Source organism: Protopterus annectens, chromosome 3.part1 (genome assembly GCF_019279795.1).
Source record: "Protopterus annectens isolate FY-2018-M chromosome 3.part1, PAN1.0, whole genome shotgun sequence".
In the NCBI taxonomy this organism is placed as follows: Eukaryota; Metazoa; Chordata; order Ceratodontiformes; family Protopteridae; genus Protopterus; species Protopterus annectens.
This window is the reverse complement of record NC_056732.1, coordinates 3,598,484-3,624,739: the sequence shown is the minus strand read 5'-3', so window position 1 is coordinate 3,624,739 and position 26,256 is coordinate 3,598,484. Positions and strand designations below refer to the sequence as shown.

At 43.9% G+C, this 26,256-nt stretch overlaps 1 protein-coding gene across 1 annotated transcript in view; it reads left to right on the top strand.

Annotated features, from left to right (window-relative positions):
- The window catches only part of MIOS (meiosis regulator for oocyte development), an 876,134-nt gene that overhangs the window by 822,601 nt on the left and 27,277 nt on the right, over positions 1 to 26,256 (top strand). Inside the window, exon 9 of the mRNA XM_044066490.1 lies at positions 6,985 to 7,114. Within this exon, the coding sequence (XP_043922425.1) occupies positions 6,985 to 7,114 (130 nt within the window). The remainder of the gene's footprint in view (positions 1 to 6,984; positions 7,115 to 26,256) is intronic.

The following is a 26,256-nucleotide window of genomic DNA, read 5'->3' as shown; positions in this document are numbered from 1 at the left end:
TGGTGTTCGGCTTGTGCTGGATATTTCTCCCAAGGTGAGTGAATGCCTCGAGGTTTGCGCATCTTTTTGGATTCCTCTGCCGCGACCGGTTTGGAGTCCATTGGGGATCAGACTTTAAGGACATCTGAGGAGGCATTGCAGACATCCGCTTCAGATGGAACCACAGCTTATTATCTCCAACGGGCTTAGGGGTGTTCTTCAGATATTAGTCAGAGAAGAAGTCCGTACTACTATCATTGAATGCAGTCCAGTGTCAGAGCCATCCAAATTTTATAAGGTGGATGTCCCTTTGAAGAAAAAGCAAAAGACTAAACATATTACTCCTGGGTCTAAGGATCCACAGTGTGAATGGCAGTCCTTCACTCAGGGCTTGTTTAGTGCTTTGATGGCAATGAAACCTCCTCAGGGAGTTTATGTTTCAGCACCCCCCTTGGTCCTCTACTCCACTAAAAAGACCCAGGGAACAGAATTCCTCTGAGGAGGAGCTGAATTCATATGAGGAATCCTTAGCTTATTCTTCTCAGATTCCTTTTCCTTTGGATTATGGATCAGAGGAAGAGGAATCTAACAGTCCTGCTACTCCCTTTGAAGACATTTCTTTTGGTGACACAAAATCCAGGATGATGGAGTTCTTTAAATGAGATTATGCTCAGATTTCTGAGATACAGAAAAGATATTATGAGTTGCTGCATGTAGATTCTTTTAGACCTTCAGCTGTTCCTCCTGTTTTGGCTGCCTTGTTGGATGCATTTTCCAATGCTTCTAAGGCTCCAGACTCTCAGACCCCTGCTACCAAGAAACCTGATAGATTCTATAGAATGCCTGATGGCTGTAATTTTTGTACAATTGTCCTTCTGCTGACCCCTCAGTGTTGTCTGTAGCTTCTGACAAGCCCTCTCATTTGCTTCCTTCTCCCAAGTTACTGCCCTTTGATAAAGATAGCAGGACCATGGAAGGGCTAGTCAAGAAGGTTTACACTTCTGCTACCTTGGCGTTTACTGCTGTTAATTATCAGACTCATATGTCCAGGCATTTGTTGGCTCTCATATCCCAACCGTGTCAGGTTATTTCTGATCTTCCAGACTTTGAGGGTAAAACCTTGCTCTTTCCCTGTTTGGGACTTCCTCCAGGTGTCTCGTCATTCCATCAAGTGTAGTCAGGATTCAGTAGATTCTTCTTCTAGGGCTGCTGCTTTTGGGTCAGTGATGAAGAGGTATTCTTCACTTTGGCGTCGACCTTTGCCTGATGATATTAAGGCTAAATTAATGGATGCCCTTCTATTACACTTGTTTGCTAGGCTGCTACTGATTTTTAAGTCCCTTCAGGATAAGGGCAAGGTTTTACAAGAACATAAATGTGTTTGTTTCTCCTATGCCTGAATTTTAGAGAAACTGCCCCAATAAGCCATCCTTTGTTTGCAGGCAATATCACCCTCCTCCTAAGGGTAAAAAGGGTGGCAAGTGGGCTCCTCCTGCGAAGGCTACTCAGACTTTTGTCCCTCAGAAGTCACCTTTTCCAGCTAAACCAGGTGCTGTCTGGCTATCCTATTCTCTTTCCAGCCACGTTCCTATTTCTTTTTGCTTCTCTTTCTCTCCCTGCTTAGCTACAAATTACTCAGGATTCCTGGGTCCTTTCGGTTATTCGCCAGGAGTATTTCATGGTCTGGAAATCCCTTCCCCATTTTATGGGTATGCCTCATCCCCCTCGAGCAACTATCATTCTTTCAAGAGGAGGTTTGGGGTCTTTTGACTTGAGTACTATTCAAGAGGTGCCTGTGCCTCAAAGACGGAGGGTGTTTTACTCCAGGATGTTTGTAGTGACCAGGAAAGAGGGTACTTGGAGACCAATTCTAGACCTGTCTCATCTAAACCCTTTTCTGAATGTCCCTCCTTTCGAATATTTTCCCTTCAGACTTTATCCACTCTTCTTTTTTCTCAGGCTTATATGGTGTCTCTGGATCTCAAGGATACTTATCTCCATATTCCAATTCACCCCCTTTTCAGGAAGTTTTTATGTTGCTTCCTGGCATTTTCAGTTCTTTGATTTGCCCTTTGGTCTTTTTACTGCCCCAAGGGTATTCACCAAATGCCTTGCCGCTATGATTGCTTTTTGCATGATTCGGATGATCCAAGTATTTCCTTACTTGGGTGACCTAATTCAAGCATCCTCTCTAGAGATCCTGTTGCAAAAATTCTGCAAAGCCTGGGGTTTACAATAAACTTCAAAAACTCTTTTCTGACTCCTTCCGAAGACCATGTTTTTCTGGGGTGCAGAATACAGACTGTGCCTTTGCTGGTATCCTTGCCTCCTCCCAAGGCCTTAACACACATTTCCTTCTTTCAAATTCTTCTTCGCTGGTCTCTATAACAGCCAGAGAATTTTTGGGAGCTCTGGGATTCATGCCATCCCTATGCTTCCTCTGGCCAAACTCCACATGAGAAAGTTTCAGTGGTTTCTGAAGTCAAGAAGGAACTTCACTGGTGGATCCAGCAGTTGTCTGTAAATCCAGGACACCCTTTTCATTCCCCTCTTCCCTCTCAGGAGCTATTCACAGATGCTTCAGATGTGGGATGGGGAGCAGCTTTTGGCTCTGTAAAGGTGCAGGGGGTGTGAGCGCTTCTTCAACAGAAAGATCACATCACTGTCAAAGAAATGAGAGCTCTTCTGATGGCACTTTAGGCTTTTCATCCCCTTTTCTGCCCAGGACCTCTCAAGGCATTTACAGACAATACCACAGTGATGTGGTATGTAAACAAACAGGGGGACATCATCTTATCTTCTTAGCCAGTTGATACTGGATAGCAAGATCCCACACTAGGAGTGCCAAGTGTCTCTTTAGGTAGTTTACATTCCCTCATGTCAAAACGTTGTGGCAGACACTCTGAGCAGGTCCATAACTTAATCTCATGAATGGATGCTTCACAGGGATGTGTTTGTGAACATTGTTCACCAGTGGGTACTCCGCAGATAGATATTTTTGCCTCCCCTCTGAACAGACATCTTCCTGTATTTTGTGCCAGAGTCCCAGGTCCTCTGGTTTGGAAGGTGGATGCCCTGTCTTTTATTTGGAAGGGAATGTTTCTTTATACTTTCCCTCCCCTTCCCCTCATTCCAAAAGTCCTGTTCACAAGTTAATAGGATGCTCCCAAAATCTTGCTGATGACTTCCTTTTGACCAAGACAGCATTGGTTCTCTCTTCTGCATTTAGCCAAGGGCAGTCATCACAAGTTAACTCGTAGGGTGGATCTACTCACATAGGACAAGGGATGTCTCATCCATCCCCAATAGTCCACTCTTCAACTGACACTGTGGGTGATAGGATTTTGATTGCACATAGACAGCTTTTTTCTGAGGATGTGCTTAGGGTCCTGCAGGAAGCCAAGAAACCAAATACTAGAAGTCATATTTATCCAAATGGAAGAGGTTTTCTGTTTGGTGTCTTTCTCATAACCTGGATCTACTTTCTGTGGATGTGCTTTTAGTTTTAGTTTTATTTTGACTTATTCAGAATACCAAAGATACATAAACACTTGGAACAACCCCCTTTCAGGCCTATAGTGTCTGCACCCTTTAATAAAACCTTTAAAATTTCTGCCTACTTAGATCAGAAGTTGAATCTATCCCTTAGTACAAAAAACTAAGTATTACTTAAAGGATTCATGGCTGTTTTTGGATGAGTTAAAAAACTACCAATTTATAGGAAATGAGACTATTATATGCACTTTAGATATTAGTTTTTTATGCACTTCTATAGACCAAGAAGATGGTATAGAATTTGTTAGATTATTTTTGAGCAAATATTGTGGACTTGATGTGTTCATTATTTGTCAGTTGTTGGATATAGTATTAAAAAATATTTTTTTTTATGTTTGGTAACATATTCCAACAGAAAAGTGGTGTTGTGATGGGAGACCAAGTGGCTCCGGTATTCACCAGTTTAGTTCTGTGCTGGTGGGAAAGAGAATATCTGGTCAAGATTCCTTCCTTTTGTCATGTTAATTTTTATAAAAGATACATTGACGATTTTTTTTTATTTGGTCCAGTGATAGAGATGGGTTATATGAATTCTTGGACCAAGTCAATGAGAGTGTTAGTTGGCTGACTTTCACATTGAGTGAAATAGGGGAATCTGTTCATTTTTTGGATGTTATTATAGAGTTAAACACCAAAGAAAGAAAGTTTGTAAGTAATATTTTTAGAAAAAGCACATTTACTAACAATTATGTACATTTTGATAGTGTTCATCCTTCTTTTATGAAACTAAATAACATTCATGGACAAGTCATCAGGTTGAGCCGCCTAATTAGTGATGATGGAGCTTTCTCAGAGGAGATAGACAAAGTTATTAGATTGTTTGAGGAAAGAGGATATCCTCTCACCAAACTGATAGTTATTTCAAATAATATTAAGAAATTGAGCTATGAAAGATTCCCCCAATCATTAAGGTAGGATGTTGTGCCAAAAACACGAGTCTGATAAAGGATCTACTTGTTTATTTCCTGTTCCCTTAAGTGTTCGAGGCACTAACATCAGGCATATTATTACTGATAATTGGAAAATTTTATTAGGGAATCATGAATTAATTAAGGTCATCGGACATAAGCCCAACTTTATATACAGAAGGACTAGGAACTTACAACAATTTTTGGAAAGTTCGTCTGGTTTAAAGGGAGTTGCACAAACAAACAAAAAATTAGGTACCATTCCATGCAATGGTTGTGTAAATTGTAGATTTATTTTTTCAGCAAGTAGTTTTTATTTTGAACACAGTATGTATTTGTTTGTTGCTAAAGACAGATATACTTGTCAAACAGAGGGCTTAGTGTATGTTACTGTTTGTTCCATGTGTAGATGTTTCTGCATTGAAAAAAATGCATGTAGGTTCACAGACAAGATTAATAAACATGTTATGGCTATAAAAAAGAAAGATGTCAGTAATGCCTTAGCCAGACATTCTTTAAATTGTGCTGATTTTAAGAAGTTTCAGTTTATAGTATTGGAAAAAAGTCAAAGGTGATAAATTTGTTCACACCTCCAGTGCATATTTAGAATACCTGGAACTTAAGTGGCAAATATTTTTTAGAGCAGATATCTTGCCTAGTTTTAATGAGAAAATATACATTAAATGTTTTTTAAAGCTTAAAAACATTTGAATTAGGAATGTATATATTAGAAAGTTATTACTATTTTATATTGTATACATTTGTTGTTTTATACATGTCTTTTTGACATAATTATTTAATACATTTTTAAACTGTGGGAGAAACTGTTTAATATTTATGTGGCTTTTTTGCATTCTGATTTGTCATTGGTGGATTTGTAATTTAATTGTTTAATTAGATATTGAAGTGAGGAGTTGGAGTATGATTGTAGTCTCTTGAAGACGTTCTGTGAATTAAATGAACGAAAGCACGTATAGTATCTCTCTGTGTCTGGTTTCTGTTTTGTTTGTTTATATGTGCTTAGGGTCCTGCAGGAAGCCAGGAAACCCAATACTAGGAAGTCATATTTATCCAAATGGAAGAGGTTTTCAGTTTGGTGTCTTTCTCATAACGTGGATCTACTTTCTGTGGATGTTCTTTTGGTTCTGTCTTATCTATGTGAATTGCTAAATGCTGGGTTGGCTTATTCTTCTGTTAAGGCTCACGTAACAGCTCTCTCTACTTATCTACATTTATCTCCTCCTTTAGCTTCTAGATTTCAAGATAGATAATCCCTCAAAGGCATCCTTCATACTGGGCCTCCCAGGAGGCATGTTCCTCCTCACTGGGATCTTAATTGTGTTGTGGAAAAAATTGACTCAGGCTCCTTTTGAGCCTGCAGCATCAGCTTCCTTGCAACATTGCACTCAGAAGACTGTACTTTTGTTAGCCCTTACTTCTGCCAGACAGGTGTCTGAGCTTCAAGCCCGTATGGCTTGTCTTCCTTTTTGGTGGCTCATAAGGGCAGAATTCATACTTCTTTTATGCCCAAAGTGACAAATGGGTTGTCTCTTAATCAGTCTATTCATTTGTCCATTTTTTCCTTTCTCCACAGTCTGCCGGTGAAAAGGAGCAGCACATTTTGGATTTGCATAGACAGCTCAGATTTTATTTGAATAAGACTAAGACTATTAGGAAATCTGATCAGCTCTTTGTTTCCTTTCACCCTAGGTCCTTAGGATTAGCTGTATCCAAGCAAACAATTTCTTCTTGGATTTCTAAAGCCATTTCTTTTTGTTATTCATTTTATGGTAAGAGCCTTCCTTCTGTTAAGGCTCATTCTCATAGAGCTGTGGCTTCTTCTGGTGCTTGCTACGCACTACAAGTTGGATGGAATCTCCAGAGCTAGAGCTGGTTTTGCTAGGGCAATCCTTCATGTCTTCCTAGAGGGCTCTGCTGTTCCTTTCTCCTCCCATGTTTCTTGCTGAGCTTTGGCAGTCTCCCTAATGTAATGAATACTGCAACAGTGAAATGGAAGGACAGTACAGTTGTGTAAAATCTTACCATAACTGTAGATGCCGTTTTCTTCACTGTTGCAGTATTCACTCCCCAGCTCCCCCTGGTCTGTTGGTCTTTTGGATGTACTGGTTACCTCTTTTTTTTACCTTGAACTGGCGTTCCTTCTGGGGCTCTCAGTTCCGAGGATGATAAGTCTGAACATCACCTTTATGCCGTATGTTACGCGAGTATGTGTGATGTACTTTAAAGCAACCTAAGGTTTTGGTATACTGGCCGGACTTCAGGCCGCCCATGGCAGGGGCTCCCTAATGTAATGAATACTGCAACAGTGAAGAAAAGGACATCTACTGTTATGGTAAGATTTTACATAACTGCACCAACTCCAGTTTGATTTTAAATACTTTAGAAATACCTTCTGGCACCATGACTTCATAACTTGCAGATCTGTGGAAGTAATATTGTCAATGAAAAAGTTTCTTTTTTTCTTTCCCTGTGCACACATTGCATCTTTTTCAACTTGTTTTTGTTTTGTTTTTTGTCATAGGGGTAGGAAAGTCAGATGAAAAGGTGGATCTCAGCAAAGACAAGAAGTTGGCACAGTTCAACAACTGGTTTACATGGTGCCACAATTGCAGGCACGGGGGTCATGCAGGACACATGCTTAGCTGGTTCAGGTAATGTTCTTTCATTTGCTTGAAGAAAAGCTTTATCTGATATTGTATTACTACACAGCAGCAAATAAAGAAGCTAACATATTGTTTCCAGAACAAAATTATTTCTTATTTTCAGGAGAAAGATATTGAGCCAGGTGGCTATATGCTGTTATTGTTTAAGCAAGTCTTATTTTATTTAAGTTTGATGATCGGGGAAGTCCACTGGGCCAAGAAGAGCCTGTTTTCAGTTGAGGCCCAGGGAGAAAAGCTCCACAATAATTGCAAGTTACATTTCACATGTTACAAAAGGACATGGTTCATACAGCTAATTAAACATTTACAGATAAGCTCCATGATATTTGCAAATGACTTGTCACAATGTTACAAAAATGAAAAGACATAATTCAATACAGAAATTTCAACATTTACATAAAGTGAATATTTTATTATAAACCCAGTTGTAGGTGTAACATTTCAAAATATATAGCTACTAGCCATTAGTAGGTTAGGAAAATATTATGCATGGAGAAGGTAATAGTATATTTGAGATTGGAGAGTATAGCACAATAGATATTAGACAGAAAATTAGATGTTCTTCGTGTTTCACTGTTGCAGTCATCACATTTGGGTTATTAGCCTGCAGGTAGCCCTCAACCGGCCTGAATACCAGAGTCTTGGATTCCTGCATTGGATGCTGTCTCTTCTTCCATGACGTCAGGTCGTCAGGGGTATAAAAGATGCAGCCAATGCCATTACATGAGTCTTTCTTGCTGCGCAGTACCTGAAGCAGAAGCAGTTTGCAAGTGCTGGTCGGCCGACTCCTGAAATTTTCGTTTTTGAGTTTCAGAACTGAAGTCTTTAAAAAAGCTAAGTACCCCGTTGGGGATCCTTTTTCTTGCTCTTAACCAATGTCAGTAAAAGTTAACAATTGTATTACCTGTGGAAAGCAAATACCTCATAAAGATTTTCATTCGTACTGCATTCCTTGCTTAAGTCCAGACCACGACGTCCCTTGCTGTCAGTTTTGTGCCTTGTTCAACCCCCGAACTATTCGTCGTCTGGCTATATTTGCAGCAAATTATTTTGGTACTCGGTATAACTATCTAGAAATGGCTTCGCTAAGCCATCCGACTACCGATATTCTGAAAAAATGTAAGGATAAAGACAGAGACACAGACTGCATATGTCCAAAACTGCTAACGATGCTTCCATTAAGGTAGTCGGCAGTCTGCTGGTACACAGTGAGGTGCTTTCGCAGCCCCTGATACTCGCTACCTTAGGTTCGCAGGCCCCTACTGAGACCCATTCGGAGTCCGGTATGCCGCGAGATGCTTCTTCAGCTATGGAATCTGCGAATGTCTCTACCTTGGATGGGTCTGGAGCCTCTGTGCAGGCACCGGCTTCTGAGGGTGAGCCTACAGACTTGCATTTTAAACTGACGCCATCTTCTTCATCCAGGCCTAAAACTTGACCCACGCCTAGAAAACCGACGTCCAGACTGCATGCTCAGGCCCATATGCCTAAAAAACAAACGCTTAGAATGGCTGAAAACCTTATTACCTTAATTAGGGGAAGCCAGCCTTCCCCCTCTAAGAGACCTAGAACTGATTTTCCTTCTGATTCTTCGGATCAGGAATCTCATTTTTCTGTTTCTTCTGATTATCAGGATTTGCCCTTACCTACCTATGAGGATTCTGATGCAGAGGATTCCATTCCCTCTGCTTCCCCTCCAGAAGACTTTTCTTTTGGTGAAACCTTGCACACTCTTAGGCAGCATTTCTGCTGGGAAAGCCAGGATTACTCTGACTCCAAAAAGAGGCTTAGGGAATTCTTACTCCTCCCTCAACACAGGCCTTTAGCTATATACCTCCTGTTCTGGACATTGTGGATGATGCTTTCTTGGAATCTAGCCTTTCCCCAGACACTTTGCCTCCAGCCCCCAGAAAACCTGACAGGTATTCCAGAGTACCTGACTCTCACAAGTTCCTCTTCAAGAATCCTACTGCAGATCCAGAGACCATTTCCCAAGGACCAAAGGGCATTAAGGCTACTGCTGCCAAAAACCCTACCCCTTCTGATAGAGATTCTAGAGCCTTGGACAAATGGGGTAAGAAGGTATATACTTCTGCTACTTTGGCCATTAGGGCTTTAAATTGCCAGTTTCATATGTTAAAGAACCAGCAGCATATTATGGGGCTACTTAAACAGAAAATGATGTTGATTCCTGACTGTGCTGAACACAAAGAATTACAGGATTTAATGCATTCTGCAGAACAAGTTGGTAAACATACTTTGCAATGTGGTTTTGATTCTTTAGAAGCATCTTGCAGGGCTGCAGTCACTGGGTCTGTACTTAGAAGGCATGCTTGGCTTAAGGAGCAAAACTTGCCAGATCATGTTAAAGCTAAATTACTGGATGCTCCCTTAAACCAGGACCACCTGTTTGGCAACAAAGCAGAAGTCTTCAAAAAGATGGAGGAAAAAGCTAAATCTATGCAAACTGTTAAAGATTTCCTGCAAGTACAGCCTCCCAGATTTAGTAGGCATTGGCCTTCAAAGAATTGGTCCTTTTCAGCCTCTTCCAGGCGTTCTCAGTCTAAACCCAGGAACAGCAGACCACCTAGGTTGCAGTCTCAGGCTACGCACAGGCCTAAACAGTGGGGAGTTCCCACTTCCAAAGCAGGGAGTAGTAAGACACCCCCCTATGGAAAAATGGCACAATGACTTAACCTTAACCCTTCCAAGCCCTGCTCAACTGCCTGCTCCCTTATGGGGGAAAGCTCGCCCTACATGCAAAAAAATGGGAACTCATTACCCAGGACAAATGGGTTTTGAATATAGTTTCCCAAGGATGCAGATTCCACTTCCACACCCTACCAACCCCAAATGGTTGGCCAGACCTATCCCCAAATCAGTGGGCAGAGGCTCTGCAGCAGGTTCTCTCTCTTCTAAGTATCAGGGCTATTCAGCCTGTCCCAGCAGAAGGAAGGGGACAAGTTTTTTATTCAAGACTTTTCCTGGTACCCAGAAATGACAGCTCCTGGCATCCTATCCTGGACCTCTCTATTCTAAACACCTTTTTGGTAATCCCAAAATTCAAAATGCTAACACTTCAACAGCTGCTGCTTCTTATGCTAGGCAAAGATGCCTGATTGGCAACCTTAGACTTAAAGGAAGCCTACCTGCACAATCCAGTAAGGGAATCTTGCAGGAAATTCCTACGCTTCAGGGCAGGCTCCTGTCAGTTCTCTGCACTTCCCTTTGGCTTATCTACTGTGCCCGGGGTATTCACAAAGTGTCTAGCTCCAGCCATTGCATTTTGCAGGCAGAGAAAAATTCAAATATACCCATACTTGGACAATTGTCTGATTCAGGCAGAAAGCCAGGACTTGCTATTAAAACATCTGACATTCGTAAAGAAACTTCTAACATCACTGGGGTACACCATAAACGAAAAGAAATCTCATCTAGTACCCTGCCAACAGATTGTATTCTTGGGAGTAAGCTTGAACACAACTTCCCAGATGGCTTTCCTCACTCCAGAGAAACAAGTTTATTTGACAACCTACTTCAAACTACTGGCCACAAAGACCCAGCAATCTGCAAGGAAAATTCTGCAAGCCTTGGGGTTCATGGCTTCTTGCATTCTACTAATTCCATATGCAAGACCGCATATGAGGAAACTACATTGGTATCTAAAAGGCCTATGGTGTCAACATTCTCAGGACCTGGAATCAATGATTCCTATCATTCCTTGTATAAAGACAGAGTTCCTTTGGTGGGCAGAGGCCTGCTACCACAACAAGGGTATCCCTTTCACTCTACCCCCTGCCCAAACCCTAACAACAGACACATCAAACTATGCATGGGGGGCTCACTTGGCAGGGCAGTGCATTCAGGGCAAAGGGAACCCGAGACAGATGCACCTGCATAGCAACCAAAAAGAAATGTTAGCTGTACAGGATTCCCTGACAGCCTTCAAAGACCACATTCTTTCGGGACAATTATTGGTAAAGACAGACAAAACCACAGTTATGTGGTACATAAACAAGCAGGGGGGAACCCACTCGTACCCTCTCTTCAGACTAGCCATGGCTCTGTGGAACACAGCCTTGAGCTACCAAGTGCACTTACAGGCTCAATTTCTGCCAGGCAAGCTAAACTCTCTGGCAGATGACCTAAGAAGAAATCTCATGGACCCACATGAATGGAAACTGGAACCAAAAATATTCAACCTCTTGAGGAACAAATTGGGGACTCCAGAGATAGACCTGTTTGTTTCCCTTCAGAACTACCAATTGGACAAATTCTGCACAAGGACTTCTCACGGTCAAGCTTGGAAAGTGGATGCCCTCTCCTTTACCCGGGAAAGCCTCTCAGTTTATACCTTTCCCCCTCTGCATCTCCTCTCAAAGGTTCTGCAAAAGATTAAACAGGACAAGCCAAGGACAATACTGATTGCACCAGACTGGTCACGCCAGCACTAGTACCCCCCTCTTGCACATTATGACACTACTGGAACCATGGCACCTACCTCAGACCCCTTCCCTGCTGTCCTAGCAGGCAGGCCAGATTCTGCACCCTCAGCTTCAAACCCTGAACCTTGCAGCCTGACTAATTCCTTGAGCTCTCCAGTAGCATCCCTCAGTAAGCAGGTGCTAGATGTCATTCGGAGGCAAGGAGGCCTAGAACTAGAAATTCCAATGCTGAGAAGTGGAAAAGATACTGTTCCTAGAGCCGGACTCAGGGGATGGGCACAACGGTGCCCAGCTTACCTCATATACTTCAGTACTTAACAGAAATGCTCCACAAGGGCCTATCCTTCTCGTCAATTAAAATTCATGCCTCTGCCATTGCAGCACATTATAATAATGAACCACCCCTCTTCTCTCACTCCCTGCTAAAGCAATTCCTCAGAAGGGCCAAAAATTTAAGACCCCCCCCCCCCCAGGAGAGCCCCTACTCCAGCCTGGGACCTTTAACTTTGTATTGAGCCAGCTGCAACTGCAAGAATTGAAATTCCTTTCTTGGAAAACAGCCTTTCTTCTAGCCATCACTTCAGCAAGAAGAGTGTCTGAATTACAGGCCCTCGTGGCAGTGGAGCCCTTCATTATCTTCCATGCAAACAGGGTTTCCCTCAGGACCAATCCTTCCTTTATGCCCAAGGTGGTGTCTAGTGTGGCCCTAAATCAGTCCATTCATTTGCCCACCTTTTTCCCGAATCCTCAAAACAAAGCAGAACGAATACTGCACTCTTTGGACGTGCACAGACAACTTACATTTTATTTGGACAAGACTAAGCCTTTCAGAAAATCTGAACAGCTGCTAGTTGGCTTTGCTGCAGGGACAGAGGGGAAGGATATTTCAAAACAAACCATTTCTAAATGGATAGTCCATTGCATTAATTTCTGCTATAAGCACCATGGAAAACCTACCCCACAGGGGATAAGATCACATTCCACCAAGGCTGCATCTACCTCTACAGCCTTTCTCAGAGGAGTCCCTACTAGGAACATCCTAGAAGCTGCTACCTGGAGCTCTGTACATACCTTCACCAAGCATTACCACATGCCTATTTTTTCCAAATCCAGAGCTGGTTTTGCCACTGCAGTCTTGCAGGGCTTAAGAGCTGGTCCTAATGCTCTCTAACTTCCTCCTCCCTTCCTTAGCTTTGGGAATCAACCCAAATGTGTTGACTGCAACAGTGAAACACGAAGAACATAGTACAGTTGCGTACACTTACCATAAATGTAGATGTTCAAGTGTATTAACTGTTGCAGTCCTGGTTACCCTCCCTCCAGCCCCCTTACTTCTCGTGGCTCTACCCTTCCTTCTTGTTTGGTGTATTTAAGCTTTCGGGTGTATTTGCTTTTTGATGGAGGTGTACCATAACATATAATTGCTTCCCATTGTGGGGGCACCTGACATCTGGGGCAAGAAAAACTGATGTAATGGCGTCGGCTGCATGTTTTAAACCCCTGATGACCTGACGTCATGGAAGAAGAGACAACATCCGACGCAGGAATCCAAGACTCTGGTATTCAGGCTGGCCGAGGTCTACCTGCAGGCAGATAACACAAATGTGATGACTGCAACAGTGAATACATTTGAACATCTACATTTATGGTAAGTGTACACAACTGTACTTTTTTAGTGGGGGGAGGGACTCTTTTGGGTGGGATGAAGTAGTACTAGAGGTAGTTGGATGAGTCCATTGCAAGGTGGAATGAGGGAGGAGGGATTTAAGATGGAACATGGCAAGGGCATTCCCATTTGGAAGAAAGATGAGAGAGTAGCTGAGATTTTAAATTTGTATGGTTAGGTAGGTTGCGTAGGTGTGTGGGGAGAGAGTTCCACTGTTTAGCTACGGAGTGGGACAGCAGTAGATAGCCAGGACGTCATGCAGGTTTGTAGACCTGAAGGAGATTTTGTTTTTTGGATCTGAGTAAGCGGTTGGGAATGCAAGGTTTTAAGAAAGTAGTGAGAGCTGGGCAGTTGGCAGGTTTAAAGATGAGCTTGTGGGCAAGGGTGAGTTGTAGGTAAGTGAGGTAGTTGGGTAGTTCAAGCCAGTTGAGGGTGAGGAAGGAGTGGCAGTGGTGGGATGATTTTTGAATTGGTTGCAAATTTGGAGATCTTGTGATAGCAGGATTCAAGTTTGGACTGAAGGCCAAGATGGAGATTGGTGAAAAGAGGAGCACCATACATAAGGGAGGGGAGTAGGAAGGTGGATGCATGAGTTTGATGGGTAGAGGGGCTTAGAAAGCGGTTGTGCCTGTAGAGATCATCTAACTTTTGGTGGATTTTCTTGATTGTGGAGTGGATGTGGGTGTCATATTTTAGTTCTTCATCAATAATGATGCCAGGAAGCTTGGTGCTGGGAACAATTTCAAGGAGGGGTGTTGTTTTGGCTCTGTATGGTGAATGTGGATTTGTCAATGGAGTTTTTGGTAGGGAAAAAAACATTAGTATGGTTTTATTTGCATTTAGTGCCAGATGGTGAGACTGCATCCAGGTTTCTGTTTTGGAGAAGGCTAGTTGGGTTTTTGCTAGGAGCTCGGAAGGGGAGAAGGCTGAGCAGATGATTGTTGAGTCATCCTTATATCGGATGATAGATGAGTCTGGGATGGATTGGTGAAAGTTGTTAATGAATAGGTTGAAGAGAAGCGGGCCATGATTAGTAATTGTTTAATGTGGTACAACAATTCTCTGTACTGCTTTTTTGATATTGATTAAGTTTTAGTTATTCTGAATAAAATTGATAATGCAAAGTCTTTTTGCAGAAATTGCTCTGTTATTTGTGAATATGGAAGTCTGTTAAATGCTGTTGTTAAAATAGATGGACTTTATCTCATTTCAGTATTCTTAAAGGTGCATGTGCAGTATTAGAACTCTGGAAAAGCATATGCTGAAACCAGATTGGTATGGGTTTTCTCTTTCAGTTGTCAGGCCTGAGACCACCCAGTAAGGTTGCTGAAAAAGCATTGCCCCTTTATTTTTTGCTTCCGTTTCCTTCCTGTTACTTTAAAGAATACAACTTAGATAGTGATTAGCATCTCTCACATACACATTCTCTTTCTCTGCATCATAACCTCAGTGTACGTATTTTGCATAGTTTTTAATGCATTGTTTGTTTTATAGTCTACTGTCTTTAACCTGTGCATATTTGAAAGTGCTTAACACTGTTATGGTTATCAGTTATCACTGTAGGTTCTTACCTTAAGATTTTAACTTCTCACTCTGAGAACAGCAGATGACATGGGCTAACTCTGCATTTGCCAAATTGCTCTGGAAAGCAGTGGTGTTAGATCGTAATTATTGTTACATTATGAAGGAGCAAACAGAGGTCGTAATTCATTATGTCGACAGTTCAGTGCTTCTTTGACAGAAAGATATTTTTTACTCAGATTGGAACTCCTCACTTCTTTCAGCATTCCCACAGAATTTCTGTTAAGCACAAGTATTGCTCTTTAGTAAATAGTCCCAAAAAGAGGATGCACAAAAAGTACCAGACTTCTGTAGCCCAATAGCTGTCTGGAGATGGTCCCTACATGGATGTGTACACAGAGAAGAAGCTGCTTTTCCTTAGTCACATTGAGGTAACCTTCAAACACATGCACCAGAATCCACATATATTATATATAGGATTATATATCCACATTTATTATATATGATTAGGTATCTTTATGTTCCTTTATTGAGGGACAAGTTGCACCAATACCACTTCTTCCTATGCTCCTTCATGGAGTGTTGATTTCAGTAACCCACTACCGACTAAAAAATGTCTGCGATAAACTTCATAAAGCATACTGTAGACTTATTTGTTTTGCAAAATACTAGAATTCCTACATATCTTGTTAGGGCTGTCATAGCTCTGGGTGAACTGGATCCCTCTAACAGGATGCCTTATTTGTAGTTTTCTTCAAATCTGGCCGTGTACACAAACAGCCCTGTGCTGAACCGCCATCTTTTCTTTCCTGACATCAGTTAACCAGATGTCTTAGATATCCACTAGCAAATCAGTCATGGGGGCAAACTGGAGGCTGCAAAATGTCTGTTTCCTTCAGTAAGATGTAACTATTTACATAAGCACCATGTATTGGCCATCCTGTGGCATTACCTAGCAAGACCTCTCTCTGTCTGTATGTAGGTAGTTTTTATATATATATATATATATATATTTCCCTTGCAATTTATTGAATGTGCATTTGTTGGATAAATTTCAGGATGGGTTGTTTTTACTGAATGATGAAAATGAACGTCAGTGTTGCTAAAAGAGGTATTTACAGCAGAGTAAGTCACTTTCAGTTCGTGAAAGACTTTTAGAACCTGGCCTCATGAAGCTTCAATCCTATTAGATATACGAGTAGATGTGTGAAATGTGGCTTTGCAAGAAAATGTGACTGACAAAACTGGAATTTTGTTGACTGTTATACTGGAGGATGAGCATATACCCCACTTTGTCATTATTGTTTAGAAATATACTGACTGGACTGAAGAAGTAACTGGAAGAACAACATTATTTTTCTTAATATCCGTATAACATTTCATGATGTAAATGGCATGTTATATTGCAAAGCAGTTCTATATAATGTGCAGTCAGGGGTATTTTAAACTTGAGGTGGGGAGAGTCTTATCAGTGGACGCTGTAGATATATATATATATATATATATATATATATATATATATATATATATATATATATATATTAAATATATTAAAGCAGTTGTGGTTGTAAGATCTGATGATGTCTGCTCCATGGGCTTCATCCTTTGAGACTTCAGATCCAACATCAGCCATTTCGATAATCCTTAGCCTGTTTGGCTCTGTCTCCTTTACCCATAACTCCCCATTCCTCCATCAACCCTCTGATCTAGTTTGCTGCCATTCATTCTACAGCTTGACCTTTGTATCTGCTTTACTAATACATTCTTGAAAGTTTAGCACAGTATCTTTTGATAAGATTTTTTTCTTCCTTTACCCCTGTAAACAGTTAGTCTTGTCCTGGTAGTGTTAGGTAGGTTTGGTCATTCAGTAGGTAGTGTAGTTTGTCATCCTTTTCCCTTTGTGCTCTATTTCCCATTTGTCAGATTGTAGCGTTTCTGTGTAATTTTGTGCTGTAGTGTTAGGATTTTTTAAATGGACATGGGTTTCAAAAAGTGTGTATCCTTCGCTCCCCACAGCATGCACCTAAAATGCGTTCATTATTTAGGTCCAGGGCATCTTAATTTGGAGTTCTTAATCTGTGAGGGCTTTTGCCTCCAAACCATCAATGAAAGTAGAGCCACACTTGTTTTGAAAGGGCTTCTACCCTCTGGTTCCTCTGCTACTGCTACTCTTCTTCTTTGAGAGTGACTTCTAAGATTGGGTCCAAGAAGTCCTGACCGTAAGACTTCAAAGAGGTTAAATGGAAGGATAAGCAGTCATCTTCGGCCTGCACCTCTGGATCTGGTCCCTTGGCTTTGCCAGATCGGAAAGCTCCTTGCAGCCCTGGTGCCAATATTGGCTCCAACGCCTCAGAACCAGTCACCTTCAGCACTCAAATCAGGCAAGATTCCCTTTACAGCTCTGAGTATTCTTAGCCCTTTCCTGGTCAAAGGGGCATCTTCAGGTGGGGTGGCTTCTCTGTTTTCTCCCCCGACACTCCTGTTTGGTCATTGGAGTCTTCCCTGTCTCTGCATCTGGTTCTGGCTCTCTCCAGCTCGGATCAATCATGTGGGATAGTCTTCTCATAGACCTTCCAAACCATCCTCAGTGACTTCTTCCATTGGTCATTGAGGTCTGTGGGCAGCATCAAAACTATTGTCCTGGAGCAGCTGATGTCCTTTTTGGAGGCACAGGTGCAATTAGGCCTTAACCCCCTTGATCTGGGTGCGGTGCCAGGACCCTTGGCTCCATCTTTCTGGCCTGAGGTCTTTGGAGCCGACCAAATTTCCAGCCTCCGTATGGGATCTGATAGCTTGGCCATCTTCAGCTCCATCCTGTTGCTTGATGGCCTGGACCCCGACTTGTTCAAGGCTGTCAGCACCCCAGAGGCGTGGCATCAAAGCTGGGGTTAAGTCAGGGTCGATGGTCCCTGTTTCAGGATCATTGCTTTCTCTAGGCGTTTGAGCTTTGGACAGCTCAGCTCTGATCTCAACATCTGGTTTAAGCATAGTTCCTTGGGTTTGGGCCTGTCTTTGGTAACTTTGGGTTCTGGGACCCTTGGATATGGGAGTCCTGCCTCTGCCTCAGTCTTTGACATTGTTGAGAGGATGTTCTTTTCTAAAGATAAGGGATGAATTTCTCCAGGTGGCACTCCTCCTCAGTTTTAATCTGTTCTTCTGGCCAGTCATTTACTCCGTGACAGTCTACATCAGTCAGTCTCCAGTTTGCCCCCATGACTGGGCTTCGCAAGTCTTCCCTGGACTTATCAGAATGGGAAGTCTCAAGGAAGAGAAAGTGCAAGAGGAAGCACTTGGATTCCCCAGAGAGTCTGTTACCAAGGATACTGACCTTAAGAAAAGAGAGGGTTCCCCTATGTCCCGATGTAATGGCACCTTTTCTGGAGAGTTATTGGAGCTACTCTGCCAGCGTGGAGACTGGACCACCAAAGCCCCTTCGCCAGAAGGAGTCAGTATTTCTGGAGGCCTTTGACATAGGCCCATCCACACCTTGGGTGGCTCCTCTTCCGAATCTCCTTATAGACCTGGTATCCCAGGGGGTGTGGAAGGAGCCAGATGCAGTGCAGCCCATTCCTAAGAAAGTCAGATAAAATTTTCACAACCAAAGACAGGCCTCACTGGGGTAAGGATCTGGAGGAGATGCCATTGTAGTGGCAGTAGCCACCAAGAAGGAGATTTCTGGGGAGAGCTTATCGATCCACCTCCCCAAACAGGGAGTCTTGAGTGCTGGTTCAATTAGGGAAGCAAGCCTGTGCCTCATCCACTTTTGCACTGAGAGCACTTAACTACTTATCTCACTTGACAAGGCTTCAGTGGGACCTAGTGTCTAAATGTTGAGTATCTTCAAGACACAGCAGTCTTCAGATTGTCAGAAAAAGCTGGAGATTCAGTTTTCCACCTTGGTTTCCATTGCTAACATTTCAGTGAGACTCTAATGCAGCTGATGGAGCATCTCGAGTGGCAGGCTCAGGGATTGCAATGCGGTCCCACCTGATTGCAATTGTCCAACTCTGCGGACTGTTTCAAATTGTCCTTCTTCAGTGCCCTTTTTAATGTGTCCTCTATGTTGGGCCCAAGGTTAAGGACATTCTGATGAGCAAACAAGATGGGAAGACTCTGTATATTATCAGAGTACTCTTTTCTATCCCCACAAGCAAACCTTTTCTAGGAATCAAAGTTGGGGGGTAAGCATCTCTTTTTCAGAAAGTCACAGTTCTGTTCCCAGGATGCTGTCCTGGAGGGTTCCTCTCGAGGGCAGGGTGGGGAGGAGTCATGGACACCGCCCATATAACTGTGGCAGTCTGCAGAATCAGAGCTTCCACAGAGCTTTTTCTGGTGGGCTCTTCCAGCAATCCAGAAGGGTAGCCTGGCTGCTTTTCTCTGGAGGCAGTCTGGGGTCAGATACCTCTCAACTCAAAAGCTTGTGAGGCCATCACCTTAGACACCTGGGTTTTGAGAGTCTTATCCAGAGGTTATAATGGTCCCTTTTTAGAAATCCCAAACTGTCACCCAAAATGTCTCCCAGATGTTCCACCCCAGCAGAGATTTTACACAGTAACAGTTTAAAAAAATGCTCATAAATTGGGTCATTCAGGAGGTCCCACCAGACCAGATAGGAGCTGGAGTCTATTCTAGGTTCTTTTTAGTTCCAGAGAAAACACAGGACCTCAGACCAGTTTTGGATTTGAGCAAGCTAAGTCCGTTCATCAAAATAGTCAATTCCAGTTGGTCACAGTGCAGTCCATCTTAACTCTTCTGAGGAAGGATGAATCGATGTGCACAAGAGACTTCAAAGACACTTAACATCGCATCAGGATAGATTGGCGTTCACTGAGATTTCTTCACTTTTGGCTGAGAGCCAGTCATCTCCAATTCAGGGATCTGCCATTTGGTCTAACCACAGTCCCCTCCCCCCCGCCGGGTGTTTACCAAGTGCATGGCAGTGATCATGGCATGGCTCCAGCTGCAGGGTTTTCAGGTATGTCCATACCTGGATGATAGGATCCTCACCACCCCCAACAAAGGCTTTGTTAATCTTGGCCAGGAACTCGGACTGTGTGATAGCTTAAGCATTACAGTCAACTGTCCAAAATTAAGCATTCAGCCTGTACAACTTCTCGAGTTCACAAGGTGTCATTTAGACATGATCCATTAAATTGACAGGCTCCCAAGCTTCAGAGATCTCAGTCTTTGGGCTCAGGCCTTATCCATGCTTGCAACTCTGAAACTACCGGCTCACACACTTATGAAACTATATTACATGAGGGCCATACAGTGGACTCTGGCTGTTCAGTGGTCCTTCCTGACTCATCCTGTGGATTTTCTTATATGGTTAACAAAAGTGTGTCACAAACAAATTAAGTGGTTACAGGCCCCCCTGGTAACTGAAGGGAGAGAATTTGTAATTCCTTCTTCTTCTTTGGCCATGGTCACCACAGATGCCTCCATCCTGGGGTAGGGATGGGGCATTTTGAAGGGAGGGACAGTTCAAGGGTCCTGGTCTTCTGCAGAGGCCCATATTCACATCAGTATTCTGGAAATGAGAGTGATCCTCCTTGCATTGCAGGGCTTTCAAGATGCCCTTCCCAGAAGTGTGATTGCTATACAGGTGGACAATATGTCCATTTGGTATCTCTACAAACAAGGGGAAACGCATTCTTACCCTCTTTGTCAGGAGGCCATAAGAATTTGGCAGCGGGCAATTTCCTCTCAGCAGTTTCTGCTAACAACGCATATGATGGGGGAAGTCCAACATTCTGACCTACAGCCTCAGCAGGAACATTTTGTTGCCTCATGAGTGCTCCCTAAATCCCCTCCCCACCCTACTACCCTCGCCTTAATGTTGTCATGGCGAGTCTTTCCTCCTGCAGTGACTAGACACTGAGGGTCATTTAGTTCACCTTTTTGGAGTCTTGATTCCCCTTAGATGTCTTATCCCAAGTTGTGGGAGATGTATTTTTAGTGGTATATGTTATACCATTATGTTTATCTGATGTGGTAAACTCGATTGGGGTGGTTGATGGAAGACTTGGGAGTTATGGGTAAGGGAGGCAGAGCCAAGCAGGCTAAAGACTTTTGAATTGGCCTTTGTCTGATCCGAAGTCTCACAAGTTGAACCATAAGGAGACAGACAACACGGATCTATCATGATGGTGAGTACATAACTTTCGTTTATGCAGGCTTTACACTGTGACAAGATATGAAAGGTTGGACAGAAGCATGTTAAAGTTAATATAATGTTGTGATCTTAGGTAGCTGGAGTGGAGTGTAAAACTGTATTGATCATATCATATGTAGATTTAGGATAATAATTTCATCTGTTTTTACAGATGTGAATGTCTAGAGTAATATCCTTCATTTAAGCTGTAGACATTTTTTGTTTTAGCAAATAGATTTGAAAAATAAAATGATGAAAGGCATGGAAAATGGTAGGTTTCTTGTATTTGCAAAGCTATTAGCTATTTTTTTTCCAGTAACAAATATTGTCATTGAGAGACAAAAAGTATGCAGTTGGCCATTTGAAATCTGAACAGTGTGATGTCCTTCCATTTCACTGTTGTAACATTCATTACAATAAGGATCCCCTGCCAAGGGCGGCCTGACTTCTGGCCAATATACCAGAGCTTTTAGATTGCTTTAGGGTATGCCGTACATCACACGTATGCTCCTGTTGTAGCATAGGGCATAAAGGTAACGTCCAGATATACCAACCTCAGACCTTCTTTACCACCAGTGTGAACACAGTTTGTTGATCTTTGGTCTGCACGCCCATTCAGTTGGTGGTTCACTGAGCCATTGCAGATAAATGCCCCATTGGGGTTTATTGTATCTTATCTTTCTTTTTATTTTTTGTTGCTTGTGGGGTTTCATGTCATCCAAGAAGGGTAAATGCTAGTGTGGGAGACATATTCCCATAAAGACCGTCATGAGCAGTGCTTTTTTGCCTCAGTGCTTCCCACAACCATACTTCATGTTTGATCTGTCAGGCTTTTATTACGAAGACCCGCTGTGGTAGGCTTTCTTCTTTGGCTTTGTAGCTGGAGAATCATCATCTTAATCTCTTAGCTAAAGACACAGTGAAAGGAACTTCCCACTCCAAGGGGCAGCTGTCCATGAAGATGGCCAAGAAATCTAAGCCAGATTCTTCTGCTGTTCAGCCTCTCTGCCAGATCTCTCCCAAGGCAAGTGAAGTGAAAGCCTGGAGGTTAGCCTGGCTGCATTGTTGGATTCTTTGGCCATGACTGGGTTTGGAGGCCACTGGGGGATCTGACCTTAGGCAAGTCCATGGAGGCCTTGCAGACTTCCACATGGGGCATTCAGGAGGAACCATGGCTGATTATTTTCAGGGGGCCTCGGGGTGTTCCTCAAATTTTGGTCAGAGGAGACCCTACTACAGTTATTGAATGCCGTCTGGGGTCAGAGCCTTCAACATTTTATAAGGCTTACATGTTACTCCAGCTCCTAAGGACCCACAAAGTGAATGGTAAAATTGATTTTAAATCCTCCTCAGAAAGTTTCTGTTCCAGCTCCTTCTTGGTCCTCTACTCCCCTTAAAAGACCCAGGGACTAGAAATCCTCTGAGGAGGAGGAGGCTGATTCAAATGAGGAATCCCTTGCTTACTCCTGTCAGATTCCTCCTCCTTTAGATTATGGGTCTGGGTAAAAGGAATCTACTAGTCCTGATACTACTTTTGAGGACTTTTTTGGGGGCGCAATCTCTAGAATGGTGGAGTTTTTTTTAAATGGGATTGTGTTCAGGTTTCTAAAGTACAGAAGAGGTATTATGAGCTCCTGCAGAAGGACTCTCCCAGACCTTCTTATGTCCTTCCTGTTTTTGCTGCCTCGTTGGATGCCTTTTCTAATGCTTCTAAGGCTCCTGACTCCCAGTCACCTGCCCCCAAACAATCTATTAGGTTTTATAGGGTCTCCGAGGACTGTAAATTTCTTTACAAGTACCCTTCTGCTGACCTCTTGTGCCCCAGAAGTCTCATTATCCTCATAAACCAGGTGCTGTCTTCATTATCCGATTTTTCCCAGCCATATTTTTCTTTCTCTTTGCCTTTCTCTATCTTTCTCAGTTTGGCTAAAGATTGCTGATGACTTGCAGGTTCTGTCCATTATCCGTCATGGGTATTTCATGGTCTGGAAATGACTTCCCCCTTTTATGGGTATTCCTCATCCCCCTCAGGAACAGCTGTCCTTCTTTCTGGGGTGCTTTGGAATCTCTTCTCTCGGGGTGCTATACAAGAAGTTACAGTTTCGCTATTCAAGAAGTTACAGTTTCCCAACGGGGGATGGGTTTTACTCGGAAATGTTCATCATACCCAGGAAAGAGGGTACTTGGAGACCAATTGTTAGACCTCTCTCATCTAAATAAATTTCTGAAGGTTCTGTCTTTTCAAATGTTGTCCTCTCAGACTTTGTCCCTTTTTTTGCTTCCTTGGGCTTATATGTTGTCTCTGGATCTCAAGGATGCTTATCTCCATATCCAAATTCATCCCCTTTTCATGAAGCTTTTATGTTTCTCTGTTGCTTCTGGGAATTTTTAGTTCTCTGCTTTACTCTTTGGCCTTTCTACTGCCCAAGGGTATTCACCAAATGCTTTGCTCCTGTGATTGTGTTTTGCAGGCTACAGAGGATCCAAGTCTTTCCCTACTTGGATGACCTCCTGTTTCAGGCATCCTCTCTAGAGACCTGATTGCAAAATTGTGAATGTTAAGTTGTCAATCTCGCCTTCATTCTTGCTGGATGGGTTCGGAGCCGATCCTCGGCTCGGCACTTGCTTTAGCTTGAGAACTCCTTTTACCAGCTCGAGGCAACCCTATATCCCATGATGCAAGGCGGAACTACCTCAGATCTCGTTTGCCGCTTAGCGAAAGAGGTCTCCTTTGCCAGCTGAGGTAAGTAATTTTTTGTCAAAAAAAGCTTAGTTAGGGATTTATTTCCCCCTTGTTTCCACTTTCATAGTGTGTAGTGTGTTTACAGCCCACCCTATTCCCTTACAGTTCAAAACTTTTAAATTCCTTTGGTAATTGTATAAAAGTTAAGTTAGGTCTAGACCCCATTGGTTAATCCCTACCTGTGTGTCTGTGTGTTAGGGGATTAATTGTGTGTGTTTGTTGGGGTGTGTGTGTGACTTCTTCCTTAGAAATATGTCAAAGGAAGGCAAGGTCTCAGGCTTCAAGAAGTGTGACTCGTGCTGTCAGAAAATGTCTCTGACAGACGGTCACACTTCTTGTGTTTACTACCTGGGGCCTTTGCACCTGCAGGACTCCTGTGCTTTGTGTCACTCTTTTAGCCAGAGAGTCCTGCAGGAACGGAGGAATAAGTTGATCCTCCGTGGCTTACTTAAGCCAGAAGGTTCTCCCTCTAAAACAGGGTCTGGTAAACCTTCTAAGCCACGAAGGTTCAGGCTACAGTATCCAAGCCTCCTCCGGTGGCTCGGCTCCGTTGAGCCGAGATCGGCTCGGCTGGAACCGATCTATCTGCTTCAAAGTAGTGGGTTCGGCACGATTGGTTCCGACACCCGGTCTACTGTGGCCTTGTCGGCTCGGCTGGAGCCGACACCTTATCCAGCATCGGGCGAAACCTTGGCTCCATCTGGAATTCAGGGGACTTCGGCTCCGATGACTTCGTCCCGAAAGAGATCTCGGTCCCCTTCGTTGCAGAGTATCCACTCGGCTCCGGGGTCTCCTCTTTTGTCAGAGCGGAGCCATCGGAGCCGATCTTTGAGATCTTCCAGGCTGTCTGACCACGACTTAGAGAGGGTGGTAAGCAGGCTTTTGAAGTCGCAGGCACTGGCCCAAATGCTCCATAGCCCGTCTCAGCAGACTTCGGCTATTGTTTCACCCCTTGAACTTCCTCCTCAGACTCCACACCAGAGTTCGCAGCCGGAGCTTCTCGGGACAGCGACTGTTTCGGCGCCGGAGCCGATACATCCTTCTGCTCCGTCGTCCTCGGCTCCGATCTCCTCCTTGGGGCCTTCCTTGGAGGGATCCGGTCGTCGGGTTTCCCTTGTCGGCTCCGAGGGGGCTAGTGGCATCGGACCCTTGTCCGACCCCGCTCTCCCTCTCGGGGCTTCGGCTTTGGTAAGCTCGGCACCGACATCGGCCTCTGAGCCTTCCCTCTCAGTGGAGCCGGGAATTCCTGTGTCCTCTGATCGGGGATATTCCGGTCTCCCGGGGAGGGGAGCCTTTGAGGTGATGAGGAGTGTCCTGGCTACTGAGCCAGGTCAACGGTCCATCCCTCTAGCTCCTCCCTCTTCGGTGCCTGTAGACACCTCTTGCCAGCCTCTTGCTCTCAGGCCCAGGGATCCATCGCCCCAGGTTTCCCCATTGGGAATTTCCTCCTCTTCCGAAGTTTCTCCTGATCCGGCAGGTGAACCCCCTCGGAAGAGGACGTGTAAGAGGAAACACACAGACTCCCCCGAGTCTACTACATCTGATACCGACTTAGATGAGTCGGAGGGTTCCCCGATCCCCTCTGAGGATGTCTCCTTTTCAGACATCCTTGAGCTCCTCAAACAGAGGGGGTGGCCATCCATTGATCCCTCGAGGATGAGTGGGCATACCTGGAGGCTTTTGGACCCCGACCCTCCACTTCCTAGGTGGCTGCGCCTTCCGACCCACTTGTGCAGGTAGTGCCTCGGAACGCGTGGGCGGCTCCAGATTCTGTGGAACCTGTCCCAGGAGACCATCCAAGTTTATTACGGCCCCTACGGACAAACAGTTTCTTTCCAAGGGCGTCTCTGTGGATGCTATGGTGGTGGCGGCGGCCACTAAGAAGGAACTGGCGGATCCTTCAGTACCTGTCCATCCTCCTAACAAGGATTCTAGGACCATGGACAGGTATGGAAAGCGGATGTTTTCTTCAGCGACCTTTGCTATGCATTCGCTGAACTACCTTTGTCACTTCACCAGGCTTCAAAGAGATATTCTCAAGGAACTGGGTGAAGTGGTCCAGGATCCTTCTGCTGCTGGGGCTCAAGAAAAGATTGCCTCACAGCTAGCAATCCTGAATTCCTTATCCAACTCCTCCATGCGGCTCATATCCTATGCGGCCGATGGAGCGAGCAGAGCAGAGCACAGGAGTTGCTCTTAGACGCCAAGCCTGGATGCGGCTTTGTAATTTTATGGACCCCTTTAAGGTGTCCTTCACTAATACCCCCTTTGATAGTTCGGCTTTGTTCGGACCTCAGGTGAAGGATACCTTGACCAGGTGTGAGCAGGACGGTAAAACTCTTTCTGCCATTGGAGTCCATTTTTCCACCCCTTCTAGACCATATCCCAAGGGTCAGAAGGGAGGGAAGATGTGGTTCCATAAAGCCCAAGGAGCTACACGGACACCGTGGTAAGTTTACCCCAGAGGCAGAGGGGTAACAATAATAGACGCCGCCCTAGAGGCAGGGGGGGGTCCTCAGAACCAGGGCAACAGGGAGTCTCTTCCTGAGAAGCCCTTTCAGCATCCCTGAGGTGTTGCCCGACTGTCCACCCTTGGAGGCA